The sequence below is a fragment of the Sphaeramia orbicularis genome, chromosome 13 (genome assembly GCF_902148855.1).
Source record: "Sphaeramia orbicularis chromosome 13, fSphaOr1.1, whole genome shotgun sequence".
Classification (NCBI taxonomy): Eukaryota; Metazoa; Chordata; class Actinopteri; order Kurtiformes; family Apogonidae; genus Sphaeramia; species Sphaeramia orbicularis.
In genome coordinates this window covers 32,520,366-32,530,622 of record NC_043969.1, presented here as the reverse complement: position 1 = coordinate 32,530,622, position 10,257 = coordinate 32,520,366, and the positions used below count along the sequence as shown (strand labels likewise).

At 36.3% G+C, this 10,257-nt stretch overlaps 1 protein-coding gene across 1 annotated transcript; it reads right to left on the bottom strand.

Annotated features, from left to right (window-relative positions):
• Positions 1–547: 547 nt before the first annotated feature.
• rskra (ribosomal protein S6 kinase related a) lies at positions 548–10,237 on the bottom strand. Its single transcript, XM_030152898.1, has 12 exons — positions 10,030–10,237; positions 8,483–8,737; positions 8,256–8,339; positions 7,819–7,887; positions 7,333–7,402; positions 5,782–5,889; positions 5,613–5,653; positions 4,938–4,965; positions 4,746–4,835; positions 2,367–2,455; positions 2,175–2,285; positions 548–2,039 (listed from the first exon to the last, which is right to left on the bottom strand). Exons 1-12 carry the CDS (start codon positions 10,057–10,059, stop codon positions 1,740–1,742), a joined length of 1,275 nt encoding a protein of 424 aa, XP_030008758.1. The 5' UTR covers positions 10,060–10,237; the 3' UTR covers positions 548–1,739.
• Positions 10,238–10,257: the final 20 nt, after the last annotated feature.

Sequence of the window (10,257 nt, the reverse complement as noted above, 5' to 3'; positions counted from 1 at the left end):
TAGGCTTGCGAGTGATTCTTTAAATAGGTCAACCCAAGGCTGAAAGTTGGACAAAGCGTAGTCTGGTACCACATTTATAAGCTAACAGATTTAAAATAAGCTCCTCAGTAGGTGTTTCACCATGTACCAGTAATTACATACAACAAGAGAGATTTCTAAACTTTATCCTAAAAAATGTGGCATCACTGAAATAGACTGCTGAAGTATTTCACATTTGATTCTAGTTGGTGTTTTAGAAGTTCACGTAAATTCAGTTGATGTTGTTATGATGTTTCAACAGGATGATGATTCTTCTTGCTCTTTCCTTGTTTAACTGCAATGTGTGAAGAGTTACTTTTACAAAAACACTTGAAAATGTACAAATGTTTGTTCATATTTCAGTTGGCATCCAGTTTAAAGCAATTCATCTTATATATCTAATCTCATTCTCTTGTGTAAGTGCATAGTGAAAATGACATTACAAATCCTGGAATCCTTGAATCTATTTACACTTAGATAATTAAGGTGGAGGTTTTCATGATCATGTGTAGAGTCTTGAAAGTGAAAATTAGTGGGCATAGTGATTATTACTGATTTATTATTCAATGTTTTGACAGTCCAACATAAAAGAACAGTTTCACTGCTGGATATACATCAATACACCGCCAAAAAAAAGTTGCCACCTGGATTTAACTGGAAAGATTCATCAGTTGGATGATTTCTGCTGCGATTTATCTTTCAGCTGCAGTAAGTTCTTTAATCATTTAACTAATGTAATGAGTAGTTTTTCATTTCTGAATCAATCATCAGTTTGTAGAGAACATAAAGACTAGACTGTTTCAATGGAAGAAGATCATGTGGTTTGATGAGTCCAAATTGACCCTGTTCCAGAGCAATGGGCACATTAGGGTGAGAAGAGAGGCATATGAAGTGATTACCCATCATGCCTAGTGTCTACAGTACAAGCCCATGGGGGCAGGGTTATGACCTGGGGCTGCTTCAGTTGGTCAGGTCTAGGTTCAGCAATGTTAAGTGTCTGTGAAATGGGGTCAGTTGAATATACTGAATGACCAGGTCTGAACATCAGTGGATTTTTTCTCCATATTCCAATATGACAGTACCAGGATTCAGGATCACCTTGTATAAGATATGAATTGGACACTCCAGAGTCCAGACTTGAACCCCATTCTGAATATTTGGGATGTGACGGAGAAGATTTTACACATCTATCCAACTGTCTCAACATCAATACAAGATCTTGACAAAAAATGAATGCAACATTGAACAGTGATAAATGTTTTGCCATTTGTTATGACATTGTATAAGCATTGAGTAGCATAAACAATACCACAGCGAATTTGTCCTGTAATCAAAGCTGACAGAGGTCCAGCAAAATACTACTGTGGTTTGTTTTGACTGAGCTGTATATATCCAAGTGTTACTCAAATAGTTAAAGAAAAAACATAAAACAGATTAAACACAAAACAGTGGAAAATGTTTCATTTATCAAGTCAGATTCATTTCAAAATTTAAGGCTAAACATTCTCATGCGGTATTTTCATTTTAATGTAATTATATCTACGTTAAATTCTACATATAATAACAAACATTTAATAGAAAATTGTAAAAATAATAACAGCTGGTGGAAGAACCATAGTGTATAAAAAACTGTCCATGCAACTTTCTCACACAAGAGGTATCATGTAATAGGAAAAATACTACTTTTTGGCAGTTTTACTCATTTCTAGTCGGGTCTTTTCTTATGCTTCACAAGTCTGTTCTGCAGCTTGGCTCAGATCCACATTGGCCAGAGAGGGAGATAATTCAGAAGAGGCTGTCGGAGGCTGAAGGATTCTCTCACAGTCAAAGTTATCAAACTGGTCCACTGAAAGGCCTCGCCTGGCTTTGGTCGGCCAATCGGGATGGGTCCTGAGCTCGAGGATGACTTGAACAGGTGCCTTCTGGAGGATCTGAGGGTCAAATAAAGTACCACGGAAGAAGGCCTGCATTTTGAAACACTCCAGGTTACGAAGGCGGTTCACCGGGTTCTTGCACAAAAGCTGCATCAATAAAGAAACAGACAAGAATAGTGATTTGTAATTAGTATTTTAATTAATAAGTAGTTTAATTAAGAAAGATCACAGTGATATAATTAAACTGATAGACAGAATTAGCAAGAAAATGACTTTACAGACCTCGGTGAGCAGTAAGGTCAGCGCGGTGCTGCAGGTCTGGGGTGGGACATACGAAAATTGTCTGACCTTGTTAAACATGGTGTTGTGGTTGGACTCTGCAGGCACTGGAAACTAAGCACAAAAACAGACTTTTACCAAAGCCATGAACGTATACAAACTAAACAAAGTAGATTAATGTTGAGGTACTCTCACCTTTCCGGTCACCAGAGAAAACAACATAATGCCAAGGGACCACCAGTCAGCAGCATGGTTGTATGGACCCCCGCTTAAAACTTCAGGCGCTGTCCAGACAAACCAGGACAAGAATCACAAAGACAAAACAAAAAGCTGAGCAAAACAACACAGAGAGGGGTTATATGTAGTGTTGACTTTCCAAATTCTCAAAGGCAAGAGGGAATCTTGTTTCAAAACACACTTAGAATTACCACAACCACCAAAGAATCAGTGCCATGTATAATCCACAGACTGTAAAGTACAAGGCTCATTGTTTAGACACATCTACACTATGGTATCATCAAGTTTTCTCCTTCTTTCTTCTTCCTTTTGTGGCTGCCGTTTTCAGTTATAAGTTGTTTGGGGGTTTTTTTGTTTTTCTTTTTGTCTTTCCTTTTTTGTTGTTGTTTTTTTTCCTCTTTGTTTTTTTTTTTTTTTGCCTTTTTGTAAATGTCTGAAAATATAAAAACTTAAATGACAAAAAACAAGTTTCCTCCTTCAAACAAAACTCATTGCCAGTCATTCTAACAGTTGGTCAAACAAAAACTGTGTCCCATAGTCTTCATGTGCTGCGTCATCTGATAGTTTACATTATAGCTCTGTTAGCTTAGCTCTGCTTTTAGATTGAAAACAGCCACAGTAAAACCACAAATCACCTCTGTTTGTGTTTGTTTTGACAATAGCCGCACTAACGATCTGTTTGGAATCGTCTAAACAGGGCCAAAACTGTCACAGTTTAGTCTGAACTGTGGATCAACAAATGGCAGCTTACCAAAATAATTCTATACCTCACCTGGAACAAACGCTGCCATCTTAGCATCAAACTCTTCTTCTTGCTTTTATCAGTTTGTTACTTTCTTTGACTCTAAAAGTTGTTTCTTTGCTGTTCTCATCACTTTCAGATGCTTTGGTCAAAAGGGCTATAGCGTTAGTTTTCCTCACCATGGGAGACCCCAGCAGAGTGACTTACTACACCCTCTAGTGGTCACATAAATCCCCCTGCCTGTGTATATATTCAATACATATCTATACAGTCCAACACATTGGTATCTTTGCTATATCTTCAGAGCTCTTTATTCTAAAACTAACAATAATTTTAGGTCATATTTGAACATTTTAAAGTAGAAATACCACAAAAAGCCTGTTTAATATAGAAACAGGCAGAGAGAACACAAAGCAGTAAAATACACTTATATAATAATCATAAGTACATCACAGGTGCAGCACATTCAGAACTGGGTCAGCTCATTCCAGTGGGAACAAACCACAGGTGTGGCCCCAGTGTGATGCTGCTGCAAACAGACTTTACTTTTGTGCAATCACTGCCACAAAAAGAAAATATAAAGTAGCTCAGGCAGCCATTCAGGTCAAATGTTTCTCTGATGTACAACACACAACTGGAAGCAAATTAAGAAGTCATAGGTATAGGTCTGTGTGAAGTGAACATTATTGTTAATTATGGACACTAATAACAACATTAGTCAAATTTATATGTAGAAACTCACAATTAGTCAAAATATGTAAATAAAATGAGTTCATATTTATTTTAAACAACTCTGCACCATTGTTTTCAAGTAGGAAGAGATTAAATTTCAGTATTTGGATTCATTCATTAATTTCTTTATTGATTGTTTGTGAATTATCATTTCTTGTTATTAATTCCTTTGTCTTCTCTTTCATTTTTCTCTCTCTTGCACACTCGCACGTGTGCGCGCGCGCACACACACACACACACACACACACAACAATGTATAATGATGAATATGCAGTTAGTATCTGTTTTTGTTTTGTCTTATTTGTTGTCACGTCTTTCACATGTTTTGTTATGTACTGTATCACTTAATAAGAAAATAAATAAAATCACTATTTGGTGCAAACACATGATTTCCAGTCAAAGGTTTCATGCTGCTGGTGCTTTATGGCTTCTCAAGCAGAAAAGTAGCAACTCAGCTTTGCTTGATGGTTTGTGAAAAGAACAACACGATTAATTGAACCATAACGTCAGCCTGCAAAAAGCTGAAGTATAAAGGTCCAGTGTGTTTATAATGGTATTTTAGATTCAGTGACATTGATTCAGTGGGTTTTTAATAAGAAAAAAAAAACCCAAACACTTCTAATGATCATCTGTGTATTTTCTCTGACAGCAAGCAACTAGATTCAAATTGATATTGTAAGTTACAATACTGTTCTCAATCACTGCTTTATTTTTAATTTTTTTTTTCCTAAAGTGTGCACCCCTTCTTGTGCGCTGTCATCTTCCTCTTGATCATATTCCAGAGGTTTTCAGTTTGAACATTTAGAGTGGTCTAATGTAGTGGGGGACATTTTATTCCCGAGAATATGAAACTAAATTCTCACCCATGTACTGGATTGTCCCACATATTGTAAATGCTTTCCCTCCTCGTTTCAGGCGGCGTGAGAGTCCAAAGTCAGACAGGCGAAGATGACCTGAATAATGACACAATTCAATTAATATGCTTCCAATATGATTGGGAATTTAGTTACTGTGCCACTAAAATATAGATGTTTTTTTTTAATGAAAAGTATTACCCTGGTCACTCAAAAGGATGTTCTCCATCTGGAAAAGCAGTAAAATGAATATTGTAAAATGTCAGAAATATGCATGTATAACCCATAAAGACCAAGCGTTACTTTTCTGGCTGTTCCCAAATGAATTTTTCTCTCTTTTTAACTTTCTTTGAGCAATTTAACACCACTGATTATAATATTATCCTCTGCATTTTGCATTTCTTCAATAAAAATCTAGTATTTTCCCATATTTAATTCACTGATCCTGTAGATGTTCATAAAAACTTAGATTAAAGTTAATAGTCATAATATCAGAAACAGAGAAAAATTAAGAAAATGTGACTTTTTCAACAAAATTCAACATTAACTGAACATAAACCTAGTTTGTCCATCCACTGTTATTGATCCAACTCAATGGGTTTCACTGGTGAATCAGTGCTGTAGAAGATGACAGTGTTTCCATGTTCACTACAGAGTCTCTGAACATCCAAATGGGTCATATCTGATGACCATGAAAAGATGAAAAACTGTAGTTTACACCAAATATTTACATGTATTGATAGGATTAATGGATCAGAAGTTATTAAAGATTTTATATTGGTAGATGATTCTGGTCACCTGTGGTTGTTTGGGTATTTATGGGATGAATTAGATAAGCCAAAGCATAAATAATAAATAAAAATAAAAAAGTTGTACCTTTACATCTCTGTGCATAATCCCCAAGTCATGAAGAAACCCTAAAAATAATGCACATTAGATCGATGCAAGACGAAGAGGAGAAGGTGGACCATTTTCTGCAGCTAAAGCAGTACTTCTGCATCCAAATCAATGGCAGGTGTTTAAGGTGAATGTGAGGACCACCTACCCAGTGCACTTCCCATCTCTGCAGCAAAGAGCCGGATCTCCTCCTCCCTAAACTGGCTCTTCAGTAACCAGCAGGTATACAAATCACCAACGCCGCAGTAGTCACACACTGCAGAGGAAAACACACTGAGATGTTTCATATTTTTGAGATAGCAGCACACAGCAGTTACTGAAGGCCAGCATGGTCTGAAATAAAACATCAAAACAAGACAGAGGAGAAAGGAGGGAAAAGTTCATCACACTGTCGCTTAATGGGAAAGGGAGGAAATATGTTTGAGTCACGTAAAAGCAAAAATGTTATTGTCCTGTTTGGTGGTTCGATTTAATTTGGTGATACCTGAAAAAAACTCTTCAGGTGGATACACATAGTAAATTAACGCTTTCATGCATGAATCATGAGAACTTCAGTCGAGATTTTTTATCCTGAGTGTTTTTATTCCTCTTTAGGCATGAAAAAAACAATGCAATTGAAATTTTTTTATGAACCTATTTTACATGGAGTTACAAAAATGTCCACTCAGTTATACACAATGCGTTTAATTTTTGAAGCAAAGCAACACGTATTTAAAACCCATCATCAGAAAGTGATATACTGTTTGAAAACTGTGAAATAAAAACATTTTTCATGCTTCTGATCTGATATTTTCTAACATTTTAACATACTCTAATATGAATTATTACTCACTTCATGGAGATAATATGATATAAAAAACATCCTTTTTGATTAAGAAAACTTTTAAATTACAGTCTAATAACAATTAGAGAGAGATTGGGGGAAGGAGTATATAAGTTTTTACTTCTTCCTAGTCCTTTTCGAGCATGTATAATTTCATTTATTTTATTATTATTATTATTATTATTATTATTATTATTATTATTATTATTATTATCATTATTATTTTCTACTTTTGTTTACTTATCAACCTTTTATGTACCAGTACTTACATTTTGTTGGTTGATTTTTGTTTTGATTTCACTGTCTACATTTTCGAAATAAAGATTTCAATCAATCAATCAATCAATCAATCAATCAATCAGTCAAAATTAGCAACTGATTTACACTAAAACATATTACTGCAAATCAGGTTTATCAAGAACTGCAAAGTTAGAGTAATGGTATGAATTGCAGTGTGTGGGATGGTCCATAAGCATCCACTGTGTGTGCAACTACAACAACAAAATCCATGAGTGTACAAGAGAACAGCTGTAGAATGGCTGTCCACTGGAGTGACCAGTATGCATGAAAGGGTTAAAGTCATGCAGGCAGTAGAACGGCTGCAGCCAGACTAGACTGATGTGAGCTTTACCCAGTATTCTCATTAGATGGCAGTGTGTGTCTTCGCTATCCACAACAGAGATTTAAAACCAGACTCAGCGACACAGCCGTAAGATCACATACACAATCATACAGAATACTCTATTACCCAGAGTTGAATTAATGTGACTGTGTGACCAGAAGGGACAAAGCTTCTCAGAAACATAACAAGCAGGAGAGTATAAGTGGGAGGAGAGAGGAGTTTAACTGTGTCATTGTTCATATTTATGAACTCACTAATGAAGAGATGGTGCTGTGTCTGCCAGCAGTCCTGCAGATTGTGGATAAAAGGGTGTTTGAGCTGCCGCTGCAATGGAACAGTCGACACACAGTGAATATAACAGTGAGAGATGGACAGGGAGTGTATAACAGCCAAACGTATCCCATGTACTGCAAAAGAGAAGATTTATTCACAGACAAGACCTGGTGTCAAACAGAAATAAATCTTAAATGTAAACCTCAGTGCACTGATGGTTGTAGAGGCAATTAAAGCCTCTAAAAGTCTCAAACTGTTCAGATAAAAGTACTACAGATTCAGTACATGATCAGTGAATAGCTACTGTAAGTGCTACATAACCATAGAATGCTCAATGAGGTAACCACTAGAAAAATATCACAGTTGACAGTATGAGTTTTGACTATAAGCTACATTGATTTTATCATAACTATCAGACATTTGTAGAGTATTTTCTACTGGGTATAAAAACATTGGAGTGCTAGTACCTGGATGATGACTTCCTCTTTGGACTGGTCCAACACTCCATACTTTAAGATCTCTGACTTTGGCAGGACCTACAGTATGCAACAATAAAGGTTATTATTCACAAAATGAACACACAGACAGGTGATAAATTACAGGATAGGCCGACTTAAAGTGTCTTAGTAAAGTGTTTTGCCAACACCGAATCTGTGAACTCAAGGGATGAACACCATCCAACCAAAATACTGATTTTGATGATGGAGGTGGACAGCACTGTCTAACACATGGTCTAAAATTTCCAAAGGGGTTTACATAGGATGAGATCTAAAGGCTTATTGTCATCTTTTTTATTCTTGAAATCATTAAATGAAGCCTCACGAAAGAAGAGATCACTTCCATCATGTTTTTCCTTTAATTTGTCATCTAAATGTAGTGTTTTTAAAATGAACACTAAACCAACCTTAACAGCATAAGTCTTCTCCTCAGAAATGCCCTTCACTTTCAAGATGGGTCCAAAAGATCCTTTAGCTATAAAACCCAGGATCTACAGACATGAAAGAACAGGTGGAAAAAAAATTCAATATTTCCACAACTTTCACTCTCTTTTTCTTTTTTCTACTATTGAGCTGCAACATCTGGTAGACCGATCAATTCTATTGACCAGTTTTACTTTGTGGTTCAGAGCACCTGGAATCGGCCTTGTCCAGGAAATGTACGGAGTGGGAACTCAGGCAGAAAGAGGGAGGTTGAATCTGAAGGAGTCTTCTCTGTGTTTGACGTCTCAGCTGTGTCCTCTGGGGACATGGACATGTTAGGGATGGACAGGCTGGTGTCCAGGTGCGGAGTCCGTGAAAAAACACCTGAGGGTCCGAGCTGTCCGAGTCTGTGAGCAACAGACAGAAGGCCATGACTGAACCGACGGTGATGAGCTGCTCCTTCCCTCTGTATTTAGGGAGACAGAAAAAAAACAATGATTTATTATTATTAGCATAGTTATTATTATTATTTGTAGTAGTAGTAGTAGTAGTAGTAGTAGTAGTACTGCTACTACTACTACTACCTTAGTAGATGAAGGGAAAAAAAGTGCATTTACAAAGTGCTGTATGTTTTATAGTACTTTATGCTCCTTTTAACAGCTTATAATTGCTGTAATTTAAGGTTGTGTGTCTCTGTGTGTGTCTGTGTGCATATTGAGAGAGTTCTTATGTATGTGTGTAGGTGTGCTGAACAGAAATTGTTAGAGAAAGTGGGATTTATAAGTGGGATGTCATGTTAAAACTGTGAATAGAAAATATTGAACAGATTTTTTTCACCACTTACATTATTTTTTCTGTAAAAAAAACCAAACACTTTAATATAACATGAACTTGTCCAGATACATAATTTTTCTCTTTTTTTTTTAAACATAATTCATCTGAGTATTTACATTGTGTTATTTAGTGAATTTAGAGTACTTCAGTTACTTAATTGAATTAACAAATGTGAATTTCACAACTATAAATTGACTCTTTATATGATTGAATAAATACAATACATATTACTCATCTGTAATTTTTTTGTGACAAAAAAGTACAAATATCTAACCATTCTTAATGCAGCTTTTCATAACTGAATCTCAGTTTCTGAGTCAACATCTGGAGAGGTTTATTATTTTATCCTTTTTTTAACATTATTAATTAATATTTTTTGGTTATTTTAAATGCTTCTATTTTGTCTAAACCACTTTGGACTGCCTTGTTGAAATGTGGTATACAACTAAACTTTCCTTTTTGCTGGGTTTATTTAAATAAATGCATTCACATTTTTTTTTTACTTAATAAGGTCATATAAGGGACTGAACCTGCGACTGCGATACAAAATCGATTTCACTCTCGTTGCCATTCAGAAAGGTCATAGCCCACAAAACAATCACTGATCAATATTCTATTTTTTACTTTGATTTCAGAGCAGACGCGTCTCTTTCAGCGCAGAGGATGTTGTACATGCGCAATAAATGTTGCACCATTTAATTAAACTGGGTTTAAATAGAAATAAGTCACCGCAACATTAACTTTTACTGCGTTTATTTCAGATTTCTGTAGCGACCGCATTTGCACATTACGTATTTGGGTCCCGAGGAAACCCTTCTTACGCAGAACGCAGTCAGAAGTCCGCCAGCATTTCCCCTCATCTCACTGCGTGTTATCATGTAAACAGCCCCAAAGTGCGGCTGTTCTTAAAAGGATCTCACTCACCTTTCCGCTTTTACTGATGTCGCTGCCCATCACATCCTCAGAGAAAAATAACCCAAATTCTCTCACGTCAATATCAGAAAAAAAAACACAGCGATTACAGTCCTCCTTGTGCGCTTTTGCTCTCTAAAACGCGCGGTAGTCTGTCCAGCTGCGCGTTTGGATCCATGCGTCAGTGTGTCTTCTACTGAGAAATGTTTGCTCCCTGTTTGCACAAAAGTCACCCAGAGC